The sequence below is a fragment of the Mauremys reevesii genome, linkage group 2, assembly GCF_016161935.1.
Source record: "Mauremys reevesii isolate NIE-2019 linkage group 2, ASM1616193v1, whole genome shotgun sequence".
In the NCBI taxonomy this organism is placed as follows: Eukaryota; Metazoa; Chordata; order Testudines; family Geoemydidae; genus Mauremys; species Mauremys reevesii.
The window spans coordinates 56,974,650-57,000,025 of record NC_052624.1 but is presented as its reverse complement, the minus strand read 5'-3'; the positions used below and the strand labels follow the sequence as shown (position 1 = coordinate 57,000,025).

Genomic DNA, 25,376 nt, shown 5'->3' with positions numbered 1-25,376 from the left:
TTTTAGGTAACACCACTAATTACTCTTTTGTGATGATTGAAACAGTATGGACATTACAACATCCCACTCTATCTGCAAATCAGCTGGTACCCAAGTTCAGTGCTGCCAAAAATATCTGACAAACTGTTTGGCACATTTTTTGAATCTCATGCACTTAATCTTGTCTGGCAGTATACTTTATAGACTGAGGTGAGACAGTGGTTCAGAAAACAACACCATATTCAGGCATATGGGTCTAATCCAAAACCCACTGAATAGGTGGTCTCCAATGAAGTTTGAATCAGCCCCTGCATTCCTAGAATGGTCTTTTAAAGAAGTGTTTTTTCCTAAATCGTTTTAAGAGATTAGGAGTAATGCTCTTGTTGTGCTTCTCTTTAGCTTGTCTTGGACTGATTTCACAGAGTCTTATAAAGATGCTTTGAAGCAGAGGCAGAGCCATATTCCAATCCATGTTCTGCCTGTCTTTTGACTAGTAAATAACTATGCGGTCTTCTGCTATGTACAGACCTCAGTACCTTTCTCCCATGGTAAAGTCTGAAGCAACTTTTTTTCATGCTTACCTAAATTGGATTTTAGCAATGCATCTGAACTGAGGGTATGGGCAATTTAAAAAAAAATCTTTAGAGAGGTGCATTATTGAAGGGGAAAATGCACAATATGTACATCTCCTTTTTAAGAGTAAGAAAGAAAGAGAATATTTTGGGACAAATTGTGCTTACCCTACTCACATGAATAATATCGTTGATTTTATGGTGCTAGTTCCATGAGCATGGCAAGCAGGATCTGACCCTGTATGATTTGAACCTTGAGCAATATCAGTATCCAAACTTACTTGGAATGACAATTTCAAGTTCAATTCCAGTTATCCAGAAATAGCAGGGAAACAGCACAGTAACAATGACTGAATACAGCAAATTTATTTTGTTCCTAATGCATGCTGACATGTTGCAAAGCACCATTCCACAAAAGGATACCATTTTTGTTTCTGAGGATATTAATTTCAGACCGTTTTAATTCAGTTAAATGATCCCTGTCTACTAAGAGGGTAATTACACAACACCCACACACCTGAAGATATGGGAAGGGGCTTGTGTTTGTTTTGGTTCAGTTTAACTGGATATTCAAGATAGTATCAGACCTTGTCATCTTTTAACTGATTTGGCCTTTTTCTTGAGTGTCCTTGTGCATAATTGACTCTTAACCCATGGAAACTTTTAAAACAAAAAAGAATAACCAGACAAAATCCGCCAGTTCTTCACAGTTGATTGCAGAGGTCTCTTCTGTTTCATATTTGTCAAATTAAAAATGTATGGTGCTTATGTGTTTCTCGCACAGAATAGAGTGTTGCAATTGACAGTGTTGACATACTTAATGGATATAAAAAATAAAATGAAGAGTAATCGTCATTTTGAGTATTGTGCTTAAAATAATTAACTCAAACTTAATAGTACTTAATAGGGATATTGGAAACGGCAGAAAACAATATCAGAAATGTTCCTGTAGATTCTAATGGCCCAGTTTTGCAATATTACTCACATTGAGTAGTACTTAAATACAAAAGGCCTCCCCCAGAAGAATTTGTACCCAAATTAGGCAGTCCCTTTCTTCAGCTACATTAGCTCAAGAATTTACCCTTTTCACAGCTAGTAATTTTTGTGTCAATGGGAAGGTGTGAAGGGGTAGCCAAAAAAATCCAGGGCACCTTAAGTAACTGGGAAAGACACTAAGAGATTGCATTTTCACAAGACATTATCCAGTAAAATTAATATTGCAGCACCGAAAAGGTATTTTTTAAGAATAATATTATTATCAATCTGTAAACATAACCAATTTACTTATTTTTATATACTTATAAATTAATTTTAGAGCCTTAAAAGCATTACTAATATAATGAATAAGCACTGACATAAATAATAATAGTAATAAAATATCTAGTTTTAAAAAGTTACCAGTATTAGTAATGACAATTTGTTTATCACTAGGGAAATATCAAAGACCCAAACACTACCACAGAAAGGAATTATTGGCTACATTAAGTATTAAGGGTGAAATTCTGTGCTGTGCCGCTAAGAGGTGCAGCATAGAACTTACAACCCAGAAGAAGAAAGCAAAGGTGTTCCCTTTTGATGCTGGGCTCCTCCAGGAACTGGTGAAGTCCTGGACATAATTTAAACTATCTCTGGGGGCTTCTCTAAAAATACCTCTACATAGAAATCAGGAGTTGTGATTGCAGTATGTATAGCCACACCTGAGCTAGCTTTGATCTAGCTAGTTCAAATAATGGCAGTATGGGCAGTGGCATGGGCTAGCTACTTGAGTACGTACCAGAATCCCTGGAAGGCTTATACTTAGGCAGCAAGGCCACACTGCCACCTGTACTGCCACAGCTGCATCACTATGCTTATTAGAGCTATCAAGATCAAAGCTACTCTGGATATGCATACATGTGCTGCAGTCACACCTCTGATTGCCATGTAGCCATACCCTGAATTATGGAAGCATTCCTGGGTAGTTCTATTAGTTGTAGCACTGCAACCCCACTCACAGCACAGTGCCCTATACTCACTCCCAGCATGCCTCTTCCCTCCTACTACACCAGGGCTTGCACTGAGGGAATGCTCCTTCTGCAGGACAAAGGTCTTCTTCCACAGGAATGTTTGGTCCCGTTAATTGTCTTAAAGGGCCCAGGACAGGGGGGAGGATCTCATCCCAAGAGCCTGATTCACCAATGAAGTTCATGGGCCATGTTTGATAAGATCTCACACATGTGAAGAGCTACACACAAGAAGTTATTTGTAGTGCACAACTACGATTGGTCCTAAAACCCCCATGAACTATGTTCCGTATTCTTGAGCACCATGTAGTGAACCTTATCTATTAATTATTTACATAGACATCTTTCATCTACAGAGCAACCTGTAACAATATTCACCTAGGTTTGACACTGGCCTCTGCTTACATACACCCAAGTTGAGGGTCCATAGCTGAGGAAAGTTTACCAGGAATTGTATTGTAGTGCCACAAGTCTCCACAACCTCCCCGCCACTAGGGGTCTACAGTCAGCCAGTGTAGTGCCAAAAGTTGATGGTGCTGAACAGTGAGAGGAATGGGGGATGCAGCAGGGCTGGCTGGGGAATGTGCTGATTCAATACATCTAAGGTGCAGACTTCATCAGCAGGGCTCCTAACAATTGCATTTTGTGTCTCTCAAACAAATGTATGACAATGTTTTGAGTATCTGAATTCTAGACAAATTCAATTTTGAATTTATTCTTTAAAAAGTAATTAGCAGATTAGCATTAGATTTAAAATATTGACTTCCAGACTGCAGCCACTTCAATGGCAACTGAGGTCTTACAGTGGCTGACGCTTTATTCTTCTCAGCCACTCATTACACACAGATAAACAACCAAGAAGAATCACACAGTGTGAAAGACCCCATAAATCCGTGGAGATAAGCAATAAAGGTCTTGCTGCAGATCCTGGTCATGTCAACTGCACATAAAGCATATCTGATTATTCTTATCTAGTCCTCCTTTTAAACCCTGTTAAATTCTGCAGGGCAACCTACAGTCAACAAAGATAAAAGCTTGCTAAAAATCCCTACCGGTCCCTCATTGGTCCCTCTGGCCAGGAACAATGCACTGTAACTGTATACATGGCACTAAACAGGGCCCAATTTTCAAACTTCTGTGCATAAAGGCTTGATATTTAGTCAGCAGGATTACTCTTCAACCTGAGTAGAGGGCTCCACAATATGGCCGTACGTTTGGGTGCCCCCATTCTTCATTTGGTGCTTTAAATCACAAATACTTATTATTTAATCATTTATTTATATTATCAGACCATGTAGGAGCCCTAGTCCTGGACCAGGAACTAAGCATTGTACAAACACAGAGCAAAAGAGCTTACCCAGCCCACTCTAAGTAGAAGACAAAAGGCAACAGATGGATACAGACAAACTGACAGGAGAGTACAAGGAAACAGTCAGAAAATACTCATGATTTAAGCACTTAACATCAACATCCAGATTTGAAATTGAGCTAAAAAGGTTCTGTACTTAAGTGAACTACGCTATATAGAGTATAATTGAAATACTGACTGAAGTAAAATTGAGTTGAAGGAAATTCACCATAATTTAATTCCAACTTATATTGTTGGTCCTAAAATATTTACCTCCTACCTAGACTTTGGTCACAAGACTAAGTCCACCAGTATCTGGACAAGAAAATGTATACACAGTTGCATTAAGCCATGTTAGCTCCAGCAATATTTATTGGGGTAACTCTGCATTCAAGCTGCACATGGTGTACCTTAAATAGAGGTGTTAAAATACCAAATAAAATGTCAAAGTCTGTCACGTCTGGAGCTTTTATAAATTGTTTAGACTGGGAATAATTTGGGTTTTGTACATCATTCTTTTCAGATCATGTAGAAAAGAGAAAAATAAGGTGGGAGAAGAAGAACAATGAAGCATAGTCAATTTGAAATTGTTTCATGGAAAGGCATACTCTGGATCATTACCTCCCTAATCAACAATTTCCCTATTCCTCCATAACCTGCAAGTCCACTAGTTACCTTTCCTCTCTCTGGGTGGTATTCTGAGGTTACACATACTACTCAATAATCATATTAAAAATCACTTCAAAAGGGAATTCCAGTACAGCTTGCCAGATATGTACATACTATGAGTAATTTTAGCTTGGACTGTAGCTCCCTAAACACCTCTGTGTTAAAAAAAAATACTACAGTATACTGACAGCAAACCCTTCCCCTGTGACAAGAAGGCTTTGAGTAATAAAATCTGCCAACTACCTAGCAGAGTATTTAGATTACCACACCTTAGTGACCATCTTTCCCACTCTCCCCTCTTCCACCCTCACCACAACTCCAGAAAAATAACATCTCTCTTTCAGCTTCTTCCCTCGTTTTCCCACACACCACGCAACCCAGACCTCACCTTCAGCTCTCCAGAGGCTACTTTGGAAGCCAGTTCGATGACACAGCCAACAGCCATGCGTGCAGCGCCGGACGAATGCAGCTCATTCCAAATGGTGTCACTGTCCACCTGAGCAAACAGTCGGCAGAGAAGGGGAGAAAAAAAAAGAAAGAGAGAGAGAGAGTATAAGAGAAAACAAATCAGTGAGGGAGGGCTGGCAGGGTGACAGCCAATGTACAATAACATTAGTCTTCCGCCTTGGCCAGCTGAAAAGGCCTTCTGGACATGGCTTTGCTTATACTTTTTCTCTACACTGACTTCTCCAATGGAAACACATTCCTGTCATGCCTCACTGCCATTCCCTGTTTAGATTTCTCATTACAAACAGCATTACATAGGCCGGATCTGGCCTAGTTACAGGCCCGTTAGACACCAGGCCCCAGTAGTAGATACACTATATGTTGAGGGCCCTTAGTTATACATGAAAATGAGTTTTGCAAGTGCCAGGACAAAGAATTTAAAAGAAATTTGTGACTACAGGCATTAGGAAAGCAAAAGCTTGTGTTATTAAGAAATCAGTAGCACATATTCTACACGAGACGACAGCTACAGTTCATATTCCTTAAATAAATGGAAGGAATATTTTAGATTTACTGAGCACACTCGGTAAAGCCATTTAAAAATTAGAAGAACTAAAATAATAAATCAGATAAAGAGATGCATCCTCGAGATAATCCTACATTTTTACAATCCCAATCCTATTTTCTATATGCTTCTTTGCTAGGATTTGGCTAGTGGAAAATAGAAATCTAATCAAATAGTTTGTTAGATTTCTAAATGCAACTATACATTTACGATTCATTTGATTCATGCTTGACATAGGAGCAAAATAAAGAAGAAATACAATGTGAAAAATTAATCTCTGGTGCAATTCCACTGAATTTAATGCAGTTATATCAGGGATGAATTTGGTCCAGTATGTTTTAGCTACTAATATTTAATTAAAGATAAACAGGATTGCTGACTCTTCAAATTATTTTCTATCATAAGTATTAAATAAGAGCCTGCCAGCTATTAAAAAAATAAGGGAATACAGCAGAGATGAGACAGCATAGATTAAGAACTTCAGTAAATATGTTTAAAAAGTTATACTTATTCAATACTTCTGTTTTCAATAATCCAGTAAATTGCATAAAGTAATGAATGCAAAAGAGAATGAAAACTAATGAATGAAAACAGTGAAGGGTTGCATTTACATTGTCTGATTTCATACCAAGTAGACACTTTAGTATGAAATACTTGAATCTGGCAAATATGCAGCCTTCTTTGATGTTATATAGGAAGTACCTTTAAATGGGAAAAATATCACACAAGTCCATTATGAAAAGAAAAAGCTTTAGAAATGCCGATTTTAGGTGGCAGATCCTATTTTTAAAGTTTCCAAATACACTGAGACATGTTTTTAATCTGAAGTTCTGTTCTTAATTTCTCAAAAACTAAATCAGGTACAGTAATTGAAAATAGATGCAACTGTTCCTTGACTCTGGAATTTCTGAGGAATTCTCTGATTAGTCATTGGAAATAGAAAGAAGTTTGATCTTCTATACACCTGTCAAATGTCTTCACCATTGATGTTACATTACTATTAAATTTCAAGCTATCATAATGATCTCATTTTTCAGTGTATTGCGCCTGATTCCTCTTTCTCTTTCACCAATTTACATTGGTGTAACACAGCTGACTTCAACTGGGTTAGTCCACATTCTCATCAGTGTGAGAGGAGAATTAGGCCCTTTGAATAGTAAGACTGGCATTTGCTTGTCAAGCTTAGTATAATGAAGATATTTTGTATTTTCATGTGAGGATGTCAAAGTGGAGGATGTGCACACATGAATTAAGCCTCACAACACAAGTAAGTAATGATTTATTATGCTTCTCTTACAGATGGGTAATATTAATTTTTAATGAATTAAGCAGCTTTTCCAAGGATACACAGTAAGTCAATGGGTAGATTGCGGAATAAAACCAACAAGCACTAAGTCCCGAAGCTTTAGCTATTAGACAACACTCCTGCGGCCTTTGTCTCTAATGCTTCATATGAAGCAGGTGTAATTAAAATCTATTTTAAGTCTAAAAGGGGAAAAAATAGAAGGTATTTGTTAAACACAATAGAGTAGGATAAACACCGTACGGTATTCACTTTGAATGCTTATTAACAGAAGGGCTAAAAGGGAGCATTTTCCTACCATGTGCAGGGCTAGCAAATGAAGGTTAAAAAACCAAAGCAGTGGTTGATGAAAATGATTCAACTGCAGTTCAACGTGCCAAGGTACAAGCAGGCAGGGAGCCTGCAGCCTTGGAAGGGCTATGATTCATTTCCAGAGTTGCTTGTTGAGTCTAAAATTGTAACCACAGTTTGTGAATGTATCCGCCCTTTAAAATGGTTGTCTCCTCTAGAACATGAGAAAGGGATTGCTAGCAGCTGAACACTGTCCCTGTTGCCCAGACTATTTATTGTGTTAACTATTTTCTGTGTTCTACTGTGGATGAGGAAAATGAATTGGAACAAGGCCCAATATTTACCACTGGAAATTTCCCTATTCCCACGAGAGTCTAATTTTAAAGGGACTTGAGATAATAGTGGGAGATTGGAAAACAAAACAGCATGTCTCAAGGTATTTTCAAATATGACTAGCAGAGAGTATATGGGAAATTCAGCACTTTAACAGATGAATTGGGGATGGCACATATCATGCATTTGGATCTCCCAAAGCAGCAGGCGCACACTTCCAGCCGCAGAACTGTGTGTGCTACAAGAAGGGTACAAGAAAATTAACACACACACGAAAAAAGAATGATCAATATGGGGAGATACAGCATTACATTTTACCCCTTAAAAATTAAATTCTGGAGTCCACACTCCTGCAAATCTCTATTGAACTCCATGGGAGATTTCCCTGAGAAACAACTAAAGAAGATATTGGCATATAAAATTTAACTCCCGATGTCAGGAATGGAAAAGATCTATTAGATAACCTAGTTCATCCCTCTGCCAGTGCAGAATTGTTTCTTTCCATATTTTTACTAGTTTTAAATATCTCAGTTGCTTGGGCCTGAGACATTTTCTTAGAGGCCATTTTACTCAATAGTTTATTCAGCAGCAGGCTATTGAACTACCACTGTATAAAAAGGCAAACATGTTAAAGTTCTGTCTGTTAGCTTTTTAGACATCACTCTTTAATTGCAATACACTGGGATGTAAAAGAAAGCAGAAGGTAACTCTATGTATCTTCTTGACTGTACACCATGGGCCAAATTCAGAGGTGTCATAAATGGGCAGGACTCAGCAACAACCTAGTGTCTGAATGTAAATTTATGTGTGTTACTACTGTAAGAAATTGGAGAGGAAGGAGAAAGTTGTAATAGAAAAAGTAGCCAGGATGTAGGAGGGTGGGAAGCTTCTTTTTTCTTTTGTGCACCTCTTGTTTATTTTTCCTGTTCCAACCCCACTCTTCTGCGTGTATTAATGCCACCTACATATACTCACACGAATGTACCGAGAGATAACTTATACCACCATTTAAGTATCTTCTGAATGTATCAGTCTGAAAGAGGTATTTGAGGAGAAACAATTCTGACTAAATTGAAAGGCAATGTTTACAATTATTTTGACTCTACAAATAAATGATTATTTATTATATAGGAAACTGCTCCTGATAAAATGTCTCAAATGCAATCCCCTGAAACATTTAAAACTACACAAATGATGTTTAATTGAAATGTTTTACTGGGTGTTGCCCAGTGAAACGTGAAGACAACCGGTGTTAAAGTCCAGTCAGGTATACAAGTCCAATTTTTGTTTGCATTACTTGTACAAGATGAATACAACAGGACAACATATATGAATAAGTGGAGTAGGATTTGACTCTTTGTGAGGTCCATCATTACTTCCTGCCTACCTCAGGTCCACCTCATAGACAAACTATATACTTAGTGCATAACACTTTTGCTAAAGATGTCATAGTTTCTGAATCATTGCTTTATGGAAAAGTCCAATAGAATTTAATAGAAAGTGATGCCTTTTCCATAGGTTTTTTGGACCATCCTATAGAATTTAATAGAAAATTTTATCCCTGTTAGATATGCCTACAGAATGATTTAAATTAAACCGTGTATTAAATTTAGCATTTTATACTAAGTTCAATTGGTTTCTAGCACAAGATCCTTTTACTTTAATCCCTATTAAATTGTTGTTCTTTTTCCATGAGGAACATATGCTTTGAATGTTTTGAAATTAACCTAGAGCATTCAGTATCTCGATAGAATAAAATATACATAACATAAAACTAAAAGGGGTTTTAATGGGATTTTGAAAGCACCAAAACTTCAGTATTAAAATGTAACTATACTCAGTGTTTTGGCATCCATGTTGTTATCATTTATGCAGCCCTTCAAAGAATAAGAATCATCTGTGATAATGCCGTGAGCCAGAAAACACAACCCCAATCTCAAGAGTAAAGTTTTTAAGACCCATATGTATTTATTTCATTCAGAGTTTTCTGAATTAACACTGTACGTTGCAGGCTCTTTCAAACACATCTATCATAGCTCAACCATTGGTATGTATAGCAGCACTAATACTCTGTAAAGCTGCAAATGATAGAAATTAAACTACTTATTCTTGAAGTGGATGTGGCGATATTAAAAAGGAAGAGAGAATGACTTAAATGAAAAGCATTTGTACTGTCTAAAAGCATCTAATGTTTCAAGTGTTGGATGCAGAAATACTATATCTTACACTACCAAAAGGAACTTGATAGGAATGTATTTCTTATGATCAATTTATAGCTGATATCTTGAGGCCTAAAACGAAAACCTGAACATCCCAAAAGCAAACAAACAAACAAACAAAAAACCTCACAGCAACACATAACGGTCCAGTTTATAGGGTACTTGTTACAACAGCAAGACTGGGACATTCTGTGTTAGGTTTGGTTAGTAGCTGAAAATTGCTGTTACCACTATAAATTACTGCCAGATGCAGTGTGTGGGGGGAGGTGGAGTGGTGAGGGAAGATATATCTGAGTGGGGGGGCTGTTTATGTTAATGGCTATTTTAATAACAAAACCCTGAAATACTATATGCCTAATACTGTAAATATACGCTCATATTTGGTGGCCTGGATCCTATCTGAGAGATGGGGAAAGTGAGGAAAAAATTCTAAAAACAGTTTAAAAAATTCTTGCAACTTTTCTCTCTTCTCTCTCCCCCATCCATACCCCAGCCCCCACCACTGACCTCTATTCCAAACTCTCTCTCTCCTTAAGAAGGGTCCTTTCTACATCCTGGCACCAACTTTACTCTGTGGACATTTGGGATCCAGATTTTCCAATCATAATATAACAATACAAGTGTGTCATTTCCAGCGATCAGAGAGAGAGACAGGCAGGCAGGCAGGCAGAATGTTCTACAGCTTATCCTCTTCTGTGAAACTAAGCTCAGTCTCAAATTCACATATAGCAATATCTGGGAAATAATACAAGACAAAGGCAATGATCAGGGCCATTCTTTAGGTCCCACACATACAAGCGCTGTAGGTTCTTCTGATTCATCAAACAGAGTCAGAATTGCAGGGGCACAACTGCCACTGAATATTATCCTTTAAAAATCAGAGTGCATCCAACTCAAATTTTAAGGCCGGGGGGCTTGATTCCACTACAGCGTTAGCTTGAATTATCTACACTTGAATTAACAGCTCTTAAATTAGCCTCGCTCTAGTGAGAGCAGTCACACTACACAAACAACACTCAAGCCACTCAGAGTGATGGTAGTAGCAGTTCGGAGTAGCTGAGACCCTCCTGAATTAGTATAGTAGGTCCTGCATCCGCAGCACTTGAGCTTGAACCCACACCCGCTGACAGGCCAGCTAGCTTGAGTTTAAAGTGTCACTTAACTGGAGCTATTTGTGTGTGCACAGGAGTTGGGTTAGGGGTAACATTTGAGTTACGCCTTGAGCTAAAACTGCAGGGAAGGCAAGCTCTAGATCTCAAATGCAAAGGACTAGAATATCTTCTTGGTACCCTCTGACTCCTAATGCATCTCTCTCTCTCTCTCACTCACACATACACACACACATACACATTTTGAATTAAAATTTATGCAGCTCCCCGAGTAGGATCTTGTGACTTCCATCCAATGGCCAAATATAAGTAGACGTAATAATACACTAAATCTCTCATCCTATGTGCGATTCACTGTATAATAACTGCCATTAAAAAAATCAAAATTTGCCAAGTGTTACCAAACAGTACTATCAGAGTTACTGCATATATTCCCTATTCTAAATATAGTAGGAAAATGTGGTATCTCATATGCCGGTCAGTAGAAACAGTTGGCAAAATATGACCTTTTAATGGCAGTTACTGTATATTATATGTACAGTATCTTGGGCAAAAGCAAAAAAGGGTAATTGTGGTTCAAAAGTAATAGCTCTTTGGAGTGATTTAAAGGGACTTGCCTCTCATCCATTGAAGCAGTAGGAGTTGTGCTAAAATATTCTCAGCTGGAAGTTGTACCAACATACATTTCAGGGGAAATCGGTAGCTGAACACACACTTTGGAGAACCCATTGCATCGATTGTATGTTGTGGTCAGACATAGTAAATATAAAGATGGAATGCAATAGAGTAATATTAATTAGCTAAGTTATTGGCCTTCATGGAATGGACCAACAGAAAACTGTAAGAAATACACTCGAAATCACAGCTTTCCCATGTGACCTTGTGATCCACAGGCATTTGTATATTGCTAAGTGAATTTATGTGCCTTAGCAGATATAAAAGTTTTCAGAGTCTCACACTCTGCCACTTGTGCCAGAGCAAACATGTTTCCTTCACTGGTTTTTGTTACTGGCAAGTAAGTAGTAACTGAATATTTTCCTGAAGTATTATAGCCTCTAAAACTTGTGTGTGGCATTTTGATATGACTGCCAGCAACGAGCCTGTCATCATTGGAATGAGCTAGTGCCAAAGAGTGTTAATGCACTAGCCTGCAACAGTGTGCCCAGTGCTACACTCCAGCTGCCATGCTAATAGTTCACGTCTCCTATCCATATGGAATCACTGGTCACAGTGATCATTCATCATATCCATGATTTCACTAGGAATCAAAAGATCCTCTGTCTTGCTTCTCTGCTTCTGTTTCATCTCACCATGACTAAAGAAGCTAAGGTGTGAATATCATAACCTAGAAACGATCCTTAATAAATGGCCTGTCATCCATGTCTCTCAATAGTGAACAAAGGAGAGAAAGTATGTGTGCCTGGCCTGGTGTTTCCTTCATAAATTTCACTTATCTGAAGTGTGCGAGTAGGATACTTTAGAAAGAATATATTCCAACATTGGCATACTGAGCTTCTTATAATATTATAATTACTTATAAAACTGCAGCAGTTTACTAAGATTTTGCTTTGATAATGGCTTCACTAACTAGTTTCCCTGATAAACAAGTACTCAGAATAGCAGCTATTCAGGAATGTACTTGTACTTCCAGTGTAATTCATAAGGAAATAATAAACATTATGCAACCTTTTGAATCTGAGCTGGGTAAATACCTCAAAATATTTTCAGTTACTTAAAAAAAACCAAACCAACAACATAAATTCACTTGGGCTGTGTTCACTCCCCATTTGTGTTTGCTCCCTGATAATATTCTAGTAAGTGAGTTTACTGGCTGGGAAAGTTAATAGAAACAGCAAATTTTAAGAAGATTTTGGAAAATGTTTGCATTGTTGTAATAGCCTTGTCAGTCCCAGGATATGAGAGAGAGAAGGTGGGTGAGGTAAAATCTTTTATTGGACCAACCTCTGTTGGTGAGAGAGACAAGCTTTTGAGCTTACACAGAGCTCTTCTTCAGGTATTATTGGAGAATATTTCCAGAGAGTGAATTTTGAATTTAGAAAGGCAACTATTTGACAAGAAATGTGAATATAATGGTATGTCTACATTGCAGTCAGAGGTGTGACCACAGCACCTCTAGAGGTAACTGAGCTAGCTTTGATCTAACTAGCTTGAATAACAACAGTGACGCCACTGCAGCACTGCCCAGGACTCTAGATTTGTATTCAAATGCCTAGTCCATGCTACCACTTGTTCTATCTTGGTTTCACTGCTGTTATTATTTGAGCTAGCTAGATCAAAACAAATTAGCAAAGTCACACTTCTGATTGCAGTGGAGACATACCATAAGAGTATGGTATATATATTTGGAGCTAAGCCACTGCAAACAAGGAACTGAAAAAATGCCATGTTACCTATGCGTCCACTAATCAAGACTTCTAAAGTTTGGAATAATAAATACAAATAATTAATTACTCATGAATGATCTACAAACCAAAATTTATGTAGAGAAAATATTCCTGCTGAAGAAAAAAAAATGTCCAGGGCCCTATTTTGCACTGTTATATTGGTAATTGGGCTCAAAGTTTCATTGTGAATTCAACTTCTGAGCCATAAATACCTTAAGAAGCAAGTTTATAACAGCAGCACTAATAGATCTTTAAAAGTGAATTGGAAAACATTTCATTTTTTTAATTTTAAATGATCTTCTCTGGCTTTCAAATCACTAACAAAAATATAGCTATATAAGTACAATAAAAGTATTAAAATAATGATATCTTTAAAAGAAATATCTGAACTTAATTACCCTCCTTAAATTCTTGCAAAGATTCAAGTTCAGGGTTCTATGTGTCTCATGCAGCAGCTGAAGATATTACAAACACCTAACAAAAACAGAACAGGAGTACTTGTGGCACCTTAAAGACTAACAAATTTATTTTAGCATGAGCTTTCGTGAGCTACAAGCTCACTTCTTCAGATGCATAGAATGGAACACACAGATAGGAGATATTTATACATACAGAGAACATGAAAAGGTGGAAGTATGCATACCAACAGGAAAAGTCTAATCAATTGAGATGAGCTATCATCAGCAAGAGGAAAAAAAACTTTTTGAAGTGATAATTAAGATGGCCCATAGAAGGTGTGAGGAGAACTTAACATAGGGAAATAGATTCAATTAGTGTAATGATCCAACCATTCCCAGTCTCTGTTTAGGCCAGAGTTAATTGTATCTAATTTGCATATTAATTTGAGTTCAGCAGTTTCTCTTTGGAGTCTGTTTTTGAAGTTTTTTTGTTGCAAAATTGCCACCTTCAGGTCTGTCACTGAGTGGTTAGAGAGGTTGAAGTGTTCTCCCACTGGTTTTTGAATGTTATGATTCCTGATGTCGGATTTACATCAAACACAAATTCTTGAACCCACGTTTGGATAGATATAACAGTGATGCTAGGATCATTTATTTTGGGGAAAGGATAGGGTGGATTTGAATTTATTTTTAGAGAAAAGATCATAAATAATACATCTAGGCACAGATTAAAGTCTCAAATATGTGGCACATATCACCAGATGCTTGTAAAAAAAGTTACTGCACTTGCAGACCTGGCCCTGAGTATTCTATTAATGTAACTCTACTTTTGCTTCAGTTTTTGGTATTGGTGTGCAAAAATCCATATGCAATTACCTCCCTGTATTTGATTATGCAGTTCCTATGATTTCATGTGCAAATTGATTACTAAATGTTTATTAAGCCATTTGTGCATGCGATCACAGTAACTGCAGATACTTACATGTAGAAACAGACCTCCTCTTTGAAAAGTTTGACCTCTTACTACAGAGTTCATTTTTCTGATGCATCATGTTTCAGCCCTCTTCTTGGATGTAGATGATATTCTTTCTATTAGGAGTCACCATGGAGCTATTATGGAGCCTTGGTATTTTCTATGATAAAAATTACATGAAAAATACAAAAAAGTACTTGTGCCAATTTTGGAGTCTAAATTTGATCACTGAAGCATGTCACAGTGGAATTTCAATGTACAAATGCAGAAAGCTAAGGAATTTCTATCAAAATCTCATATGCGTGTGTGTAAGCTTGTTTGGGGGCCATAAACATGTGTATGTGTGCATGCATGTTTGTAAACCGTATGTAATGTAGTATAAAATTATTTATAATTAACTTACGTGTATAATGTTCAATATCATCCTTATAAATAAGAGGGATTCTCTATTTTACATAATACTACTCTATACTTTGCAAGCTTTGGGTTACTAGATATTTTTGTGGAAGCCATAAAATGAAATAAAATCCTCAAGGGATTGAATTTGTGACACTTTTTCAGCTACACAATAATTCTTTGTGTTCCACATGATGCTTGGTGTTTTATAATTTGAGTTATCTTAATACCTGTGAAATAGTGAATGCAATTAAGAAAGAGCTTCATTATTAAAAATGAGGCAAAAAATAGATCTAAAGGGACAGATTATTTGCTTTACTGAGATTACACCAGGCAAAAAAGTTGTGTTGGAAAGGGTTACACCTCCTTAGTTTTCTGTCCAGTTCCCAGTCAGAGGCCTGTACAAGATTGAACAAATTGAATCTCTTCTAACTTTTACCCATTGGCAACAAAGCAAAGGGACTATCTCCTAGTTAAACAACACATGACATCTCTCACTACCCCCAGCATGACTCTGTGCTGGGGACCATGTGTGGGGAAGGGAGGTGGCATAGGAGTGTTACAGAGGGAGAAGAATGGAACAGAGTATCTGCCATTAAATCTGTATAGACTGGTGAATTGTGCTGTGGTCAAGGCACTGCAGGTACAGTCTCAGCACCATCCATTCAATGGGGAAGAGAAACAGTTGTGAGATCCCAGACTCAGCAAATTTGGTCTATGTCCACAGGTTTGTCAAATGGCTGCTTCACGACATGAAAAATATCAACATTATCCCAATTACAGATTCCTGCTTTGTGCCTCTACCCAAATGAGGTCTTACGCGTACATAGTTTTGTTTTCTTATTTTCTTTTTCATATAAATTTCATGCTTGAGAAAGATGCTAGCCTGATAGCCCTGAAGAGTGTAGTCCTCTATGTGTGGACTGCTTGAATTTGCACAAGTCCAGCCCTGTCCTACAAATAATTACTCATATGACTAGTCCTCACTAACAGAAATAATTCCATTGCCATAAGAAAGCAAACTCACGTGAGTAAGGACTACTTACAAGACCCAGGATTTTCAGAATTGTGTAGCTACCAATCCAAAATATATACTAATATCTATTGAGAAGTAAAACTGTATCACTGAGAGATAAGACCACAACATTAATTAAAACCAGAGACAAAAAGAACAATAAATAAATAAATTATTCACCCACTTGATTCAGTATTTTAAAAGATAGTAGCTTTAGGAAAAAAACTGCATGCATTTTTAAAAATGTATTTATATAAACACACACATCTCTATACTTTCTTCTTCTGGGTAGTCAGAGGGTAAAATTCTCCATTGGTATAAATGAGCAGGACTCCACTGACGTCAATGAAACTGCACCCATTTACACCAGCGGATACTTTGACCTATGGTTTGTATATATGAAAGCAAAGTTGCATGAAATTCACTGTGCACATACAGAATAGCCACAAACCCATTGTGCACTGCAGAGAGTGGCTAAACTGATCAAACTACATCAATATTTAGTTCATGGACTACTGTTCAGTTAGTCTTCTCAACATTGATGCTGGGCAAGTCTGATTTCATGCAGAGTATTGTTTTGACTCTTCCACAGCTCCTCCTCTTCCAATTTAAAGATCTGACTTTGCACATCGCAGGGTGGTGGTGGTTGTTTTTTTTCCCATATCTTGGTATTGGATGACTGCCCTATTTCATGATAAAAGTGGAATTCTCTTCTGTCTGCAGGGCAGTCCCCAGGGATCAAAGTATGAAACCCAAACTTAAATAAAATCATATCCTGTTTGCAAACATCATATTCCCTTTGCTAGTCACTAATCTGGACCCATAAACCCTAGCACAGCTTGAGAGCCCATTCCTCATCTAAACAAATGCCATAAGCCTCTTTATACTTTTACAGCCATGTCAGAAAATAATATTGACTGCCAATAGTGATGTGATCAGAGCTGCCTCCTCTGAGCCATAAAAGAAGTGGTCTGTTATCAATTTCTCTAAATGTATCAAGGGAACTATGGGTTGATTCAGTTCCAAGTTATAAATGACAACTCAAAAGCCGCAGAAGCTTTTGAAGCTTGGAGCCGATGATGACATTATCATAAAAGCCTGCTCTTCCTTACTTTTGTGGGTTTTTTTGCCTATCAACTGGACAAAAAATATGGCTGAGAAATGATTTCAAGATTTCTTCACACAGCAGCAAGTCATATGGGCAGGAAAACAAACACTATGTTTTAGTGACGTACTGGAAAAAAAAAGATTAAACTTACCCACATTAAAATTAGTTTCTGCTTCCCATAATTATCAATTTCTTAACACAATTCATAGGGAGGTGTTGTAATAAATCAATCACAGCTCAGGTGGCATCATGTAATGGTCAATCACATCTCGGATGGTGATATCCATGTAAAAAACTGTGGAACTCTTTGATAATTATCAGAGCCACAAGATAATTTGCATTTAGAATCCTCTTTTGGCCATCTCACCTGCACTGTACTCATTTTTCCTGGTATACTCCTAATATCCTAAACCTCTGAACAACTTCGGGTACTCATCATTTATTATCAAAACCACAGGCCTTAAAATAGTCTTTTTCTTTCTCCAACATGTGCAATTTCTCCCCAAAATTACAACAGCATGAGGTATGGAATTGATAATACTCAGTCCTGGAACAGTATAAAGTCCAAAAACTTGCATTTCTGAAGAAAAAAACTAGGAGCACCACTGGAAAGCGGAGATTCCCAGCCATTCAACAGTTTCAAACTGCTAGTCCTGGAAGGTCCTGAGATATAAAACCTTCAAAATTGAAATATTTGTGTGAAAGAACCTATTTCAGGCAAATTTTAAGAGGTTAGAATTCATCATCATTTTTCCTCCCTGTGAGACCTGTACAGTTTAGCTCGCAGTATAAGGCAGCCTGACTTTGTAGGAAGAGGAACAGATTTATTTCTAATACAGTTTCTTATAAAAGTCTATAAATAGCTTTAAAATATTTTGTTTCTGCAAAATATTTGGCACATACGGAGTCCAATTCACCAGTGACCTGTACTTTGTCTAATCGTTTTCACTACAGGAAAGTGAGGGCAAAGTAGATATAAAATGCTTACAAAAGGTAGCATTTTATACCTATTTTGCTTCTGTACAAAAGATGCAAGACAAAGCTGAATCACAGGAAATATGGGCTTTATTTATTGATTGATTTATTAAATATGGCCAGTATTTAGACTGGCTTTTATTTTGATTATAAGATCTTTGGGACAGGTAGGGTGAAAAATGTGAAAAATCAGGACAGGGGGTGGGGGAAAATAGGAGCCTATACAGGGCCGGCTCTACTGTTTTTGCCGCCCCAAGCAGCGTTCCGAATTGCCACCACGGATGGTAGGGGCAGTCTGTGTGCCGTTAGGGCGGCACACGCGTTTCCGCGGTGGCGGCAATTCGGTGGCAGCTTCTGTCTTCAGCTGGAAGACAGAAGCTGTGTCGCCGCGGACAGCTGAACATATAAGCTGCCGCCGAATTGCCGCTACTGCGGAAACGCTTGTGCCGCCCTAAAGGCACACGGACTGCCCCCGCCATCTGCGGCGGCAATTTGGGGCGCTGCTTGGGGGCAAAAACACACAGACTGCCACCCCTTGCAGATTGCCACCCCAAGCAACTGCTTGGAATGCTGGTGCCTGGAGCCAGCCATGAGCCTATATAAGAAATACACCCAACAATCGGGACTCTTCCTATAAGACCGGGACATCTGGTCACCCTGGGGACAGGGCCTGTCTCTTACTATATCTATACATAGCACAAAGGGTCCCTGATCTTGGTTAGGATCTCTAGGTGTTGTAATAATACACATAAGAATTTGACAGGATAATGTGCCATGAAGGTTGTACTGGCCCTCATTTGGGGCCATTTGTAAATAATCCAGGCCATCCCAAACTACTACTTCTTGCTTTAGTCCTATCTATATGCATCAGCTCTTTGAGTCACTCTTCGCCATTCCAGTCTATCTTGAAGCAGTTCCTTGGAAAGTCTGCAGCTAATCATATCCTTTTGTATGACATCCATCCATCTAGGTTTGAGTCTTCCACCCCTTCTCTTACCCTCCACTTCTAAATTTAACGCCCTGTTTCCTACATATTCTTCCAATCTTCTTTTCACACACCCAAACCATCTAAACCTGGATTCTCTCAGCTTTTCTACCATCTTCACATCACCCCTAATCCATTCATTCCATGGTCCATCCTTGTAACTCCAAGCCTCCATCTTAACATCTTCATTTCTACTGTATTCAAGACCTGCTCCTGTCTCTTCCTCAGTGACCAGCATTCAGAGCCATACAAAAGTGAAGGCCTAATTACCATCTTGTAGATCTTAATTTTTAATGAGATAATTCTCCTATTGCAGATCACTCCCTCAATTCTCTCCATTTAGTCCATGTCTTTCCTATTCTGCTTATAAATTCATCTCTGAGTTCATCATTATCCCATACTTTCAAACCTACATACTTAAACAGCTGTACTGTAGTAGTAGCTGACCCCCCAGACTTATAGTATTCTTTGTCTTCCTGAAAGGTATCATCGAATCTACAGACCACAAACTCTGTTTTATTTCTGCTAATTTTCATGCCATTTCTTTCAGTACACACCCTCATCTCGCTAAATTTTCTTCCACTTCCTTTTTGCTGTCCCACATAGCACAGCATTCTCTGGAAAGAGCATGTGCGAGGGTGCCACTCTCTGGATGTTTTCTGCTAGTGCACCGTGAACAAAAGGGCTAAGTACTGCGCACTGATGGACTCCAGTTCTTACTAGAAACTGTTTAGTTTTTCCACATGGCTTTCTAAGTGTGGTAACAGCACCCTAGTGCATGTCCTGGATGAGTCTGGTATAGGCTATGTCTACATTTACAGCAGCATGTAGTGTACAGGCACTACACGTGTAGTTACATGCCATAGTAAAAGGCAGGCTGCATCAACACTTGCCACTGTGGTGTGTCACATGTCAGCTGCAAGTCATAATGAACTACTCTGGCAGGGGGAGACAGTTTGGGAAGCAGTGGGGAAAGGTTCTGGCAGTGGGGAGCCTTTCTCTCCTTCCTCCCCGGACCAGTGCCTTTCCCCACTGCGCGAGCCTTTCACTGTGGGGGGCGGGGGGCGGAAGGTTCCAGCAGACAGGAGGCAGTGGGATATTACACTGGTAAAAATAGCTGTGCAGACACAAAAGACACTGCTTAAGTGTGCAAAGAGCCTATGTAGGGTACATACCCTAGGCATTCAGTTGTGTAGGGCACTTTATTCTCCTTGCCTCACCTAAGCATGCCAAGCTATTTATACCATGCTAGTGGGGCATTCAGTGTTTGTACTCTACATGCTGCCATAAATTTAGACATCCTTACAGTCTTCCGGTATCTGTTCCAGTCTCATAAGCCACCAGATGACTTCTCTCTGAATGTGGTCATAAGCCTTCTCGAGACTGATAAATACTACATACAGGGATTTCCTCTTTTCTCTATATGTTTCCACAAGCAATCTCAATGCAAAGATAGCAACCATTGTTGACTTGCCTGGCATGAATCCAAATTAATTGTTACTGACCTTTACTTCTGTTTGTGGTCTCTTATCAATAACTTTCTTCCAGATCTTCATTGTGTGGCTCATGAGTTTAATGCCAATGTGGTTACCACAGTCTTGTACATCTCTTTTTCTCTTTAATACTGGTACTAATGTGCTCTTTCTCCAGGCATCAGGCATCGTCTCAATCCTCATGATACAATTAAACAGTTATGCCAATATGTTCATGTCAGTTGCTCCCGGCACTTCCATACTCTGCTGTATGCCACCAGGGCTGAGATTTTTCTTATTTTTCATGTGGCTCAATGCTTTTATAACTTTTTCTTTTAGGTCTGGTGCCATCAGACCTTGGTTTTGTTTTATCATAGGGCATAGTTCTACTAGTTTCTCTCCATTCATTAGCTTTTCAAAGTAATTTCTCCACTGTTCCTTAATCTGTTTCTCATTGATTACTTATATCCACTTTCATCTTTAATTACTTTGATCTCACTACTAGTTCACTTATCACAGATCTTTGCCAATCAATATATTTATTTCTCACCTTCCTTCATGTCAAAATGGGCATTTAAACCTTCCATGGCTTTAGCCTTAGCAGCTTCTATCTCTTTCTTTGCCCCCTCTCCTTTTTTTTTTTTTTTTTTTGGCTTTTTTGTACTTCTGAAAATCCTGTTGTTGGAGCATTGCTTGCCAAAGTTTAAAACACTTTTTCTTTTCCTTCTCAGCCTCTCGAACTTTCTCATTCTGCCACCAAATCTCACTGCGGACAAAGGCTCTTGCTTCTGTTCTCATTCTTGAATTTTGCTTGCAACATGAACCTACCATTGATTCACATTTTTCTCTTAAGCCTTCTAAAGAGATCTTCTCCAACACTTCCTGCTAACTTTGTTAAGCTTACACCACTTGGTTTTCTGTACTACTTTGGACTGTTTTCTTCTAATGTACTATATGTATCCATAGTCAAGAACCAGCATTCTATGTTGAGTTGCAAAGCTTTCCCCTTGGATGACCTTACAGTTTTTGATGGCCATCTCAAACACACATTGACAAAAACTTTATATCACACCAAATCATCATATATTCCCTATATTTTAATGCAAGAGGAGTTTATAAACTTGATAAGTATCAAGACAACTTGATAATTTTCTATAATTCACTAACTATAATAACCCGATCATAGAATTAATAATTAAACCAACACAAAAACAATATTTAACGTAATAGAGCTGGCCACTAAGGCCCCAATCCTACAAAAATGATGCACCTGCAGCATGTGCACAATTCTTTGCAAGATCAGGGCTTAAATTCCAAAAATACTACAAGGGGAGGTAAACAAAATTTGCATCTTATCATTTTCTCCCCTGTGCAAGGAACTATGCTTAAAAAGAGGTTATCCATATTATTATATTAGCATAGAAAAGAAAATCACATAAAAACTGCTAAGCACCCTGTGCATACTACTACTACTAATAATAATAATAGAAAGAAAGGAAAAAAGATACCTTCGTTGAATAACAACACTGTGTATAATATACTTAGAATGAGCAAACTTTCTCTGAGCTAGAATCTCAGCTGGTGTCAATGGACTTCAATGGAGCTATTCCAATTGATGCCAGCTGACAATCTGGAACTAGATATTTCCATTTGCAAGTCATTTCTGATTATTTATCAATGTCCCAAACACAGAACAGAGAACTCCACACAGACGCAGAACTTTTTAAAGAAGGGGAGTCTTTCATATATTCTTTCCCACTATATTCTCTACTACAGGATACAGACTTGAATTTCATTTTCACACAAGTAAACAAAAGAAAACAAAGATCTGCTCACCAGCAAATGAGAAAACTACATGCAAACTCATCCATCCCATCACATAAAACATTCAGACAAGAAGTATGCTGGGTTTACTGCTTTATGCAATACTATCCCTCTTATCCCAAAAGCTATCAAAAAACAGTGACCCTTCACTACTTCCACCCTTATAATAGAAAGAGCTCATTTTAACTAAGAGACAACTAAATTCAGCCAAAAAAAGGTCTCCTAAACTGACCATTTACTCTGGAAAAGGTCATAACCTCCTTCCTCCCTCTCTAAAAAGAGTCCCTAACCAAACATGAAAATAAAATAAAAAGAGGCAAACTAACTAGCGGTACACTAAATAGAGTGTAATACAACCACATATATTTCTGTTTATATGCTTCTTAATCAGAAATGAGTCAAATGAGTTTGACAAAGTGCAGGTTCCTCTAAACATCTGAAAGAACAAAGGTTGGCTGAGTATTTCCTGACCTGAGTTAGCGGTAAACTTAGTGCAGAACAGCAAACAGGCCTCTCGTTTCTAGAAGCACTGCAAAGCCCCCCTGCCCCTCTCTCTTCACTGATTTTTCTCATTGCACACATCGGTCAATATCTTGATGACCTATTTCTCAGAAGTAAGAGTTTCCAAAATTTTATCAAACAAACAAACAAAATGTTTTCCAAAACATTGTGAGCACATGGCAACCTTTACTAGTTTCCCATGCTCTTGAGCAATCCTAGGTATCAGGTACCTCTTATTAACTACTTTTTGCTCATAAATGCAGACAACATCTCCTGAAGTTGTTCCTCATTTCTTGCTCAGTCCTTTCTCAAACAAAATCCCCAATAATTATAATGACAGTTTTGCCTCAGTAGGACCTGATTTGGCCATATATATATATGTGTGTGTATATATATATATACACACACATACACACACACATATATATATATAACCTGAATATATATAGAGAATGTCATTACCATTAGTCACTAGGCTTAAAATACTGGACCTGATCCTCAGCTAATATAGCCACAATGATTTATATGCTCTGAGAGTCTGTTCCTTAATTCCCATTAGTGAAATCTTTAGAAATTACCAAATAATAATAACAATTATAAAGTGAAATTGATTTTTTGTTAAAGCCCTGTAGCCTGGATATGCTTTTTGTCAAGTTCATGCTTCATGATAATATCTCATAATAAGAAAAACCCACAGCAAAGATTCTAGTGGTATGGAAATTATCCTATGTGGGGGACAAAAGCATATAAAATGTGTTGGCAAGATTCAGTAGAGAAAAAGCAAATTTGTAGTATTTCAATGGAAGTTGGCCTCTAGCTCCAATTGCACTCTAGAGACTGTGGTTTCACTCCTGAAGACAAAAACAGTGAAAGGGAGCTAGAACAAATGTGCTACACTCAGCCAGCATATCAATGGCCAATAATCTAAGCATTGCACCTTAATTTTACTGACAGTGATTGTTTACAGTTCCATTTAGAGCACAGAACATAGGGTTGCTAAAGGAACCACCAGTGAAAAAAAATGTAGATGGAAAATCGTTTCTAACTGTTATGACCTTCAATAGTAAATAGCAGGAGAATGTTAACAAATGTTGATAGAGCTCTCTTCTGTGAGGAATTTTTTTTTTAATTTTGATTCTTTTCCTAATATTGGAACAATTTCTCCTAGAAATCTGGACCCACTGGCTCAAAATGTAGCAGAATAAATAGTTTCCATAATTTGGTATTAAAAAGGTTGGTCAAAAATTCGATTTAATATTTTATTAACAAAAATTATGCCCTGACATCTAGTAAACAATGCCCATTATGCAAAGTGCTATTTGTGTGTACTTTATTTTTTTCCTTTCTGTGGAACATAGTGCTGTATTAACTATTCAATACTCTTTATCAGGCTTTCGCTATACCCAAGAATATTTTACTACAATACAGCCCCTCTAATTATCACATTACTTTTCTCAAAAACCCACGCACAAAAGAAAATATGTACAAGGACAGACAAGTAACATACCTCCTATTCAGGACAAAAATATTGCCCCTTGATACTGCACTCTAAGATTATGAATATATTGCAATGCACAGTATCTAGAAAAAATCAGTATGGCACTAAGACAAAAGCTTCATTTTTATTTTCTGTCATTGTATATTAGCTCCACAAGTGTAGGACCTGCTGAACATGAGTCTGAAGATGACAAATTACTTTAAAAATCTATTTATGTTGTACAGATTACATTGGAACAGCCTCTACTTACCCCAAGTCCCCCACAAGGCAACAAGGAAAAGATTTTTTGAGACACGCTGCCTATATGTTAAAGAGAAAAGACAACAATAAGCATAAAACTGGAAAAATAATTTTCATTAATTCAATCCTAATGTATTAATCTCTCTCAATAATTAGTCAACTAAAATACTGTTTGCAGTGTTGCTGTAGCTATGTTGGCCCCAGGTTATGAGACAAAGTGCGTGAGGTAATATCTTTTATTGGACCAACTTCTCTTGGTGAAAGAGACAAGCGTTCAAGCTTCTCAGAGCATTTTTTCAGGTCTTCCTGCAGAAGAAATCTGTGGAGCTGGAAAGCTGTCTTCTTCACCAACAGAAGTTAAACAAAAATACTATAACTTTAGAATAACACTGTGATTAGTACTAAAAAGATCAAAATCAGTCTTTGGATTTTGGGGTTAAATTTTGAAACACTAATAAAGCTGTTAAACTGGTTAGGCTGGGATTTCCAAAAAATGGGGGTTAGGCATGAAACCTCACTGAAAGTCAATATGAATGCTGGTACTCTTAATGGTCCAGACAATTACAGTATGAGCTCATTTAATGTGTAATTATATGAGTATTTTAATAGCTTATAATTAACATAGATAACTGTATACTTCAGCAGTACTATATGAATTGATAGCATTACTATACCAAATGGAATTTGGACAAAGAACATACAGACTACACAGTCTAATTTATTACTTCCCTTAATTTACACAATATAC

The 25,376-nt window shown here is 37.7% G+C and overlaps 1 protein-coding gene across 1 annotated transcript in view; it reads right to left on the bottom strand.

Moving 5' to 3' along the window:
- HDAC9 (histone deacetylase 9) overlaps nucleotides 1–25,376 on the bottom strand; it is a 666,736-nt gene that overhangs the window by 138,118 nt on the left and 503,242 nt on the right. Inside the window, exons 21-22 of the mRNA XM_039523937.1 lie at nucleotides 24,639–24,688; nucleotides 4,960–5,067 (exon numbers count right to left, since the gene is read on the bottom strand). Coding sequence (XP_039379871.1) covers nucleotides 4,960–5,067; nucleotides 24,639–24,688 — 158 coding nt within the window. The remainder of the gene's footprint in view (nucleotides 1–4,959; nucleotides 5,068–24,638; nucleotides 24,689–25,376) is intronic.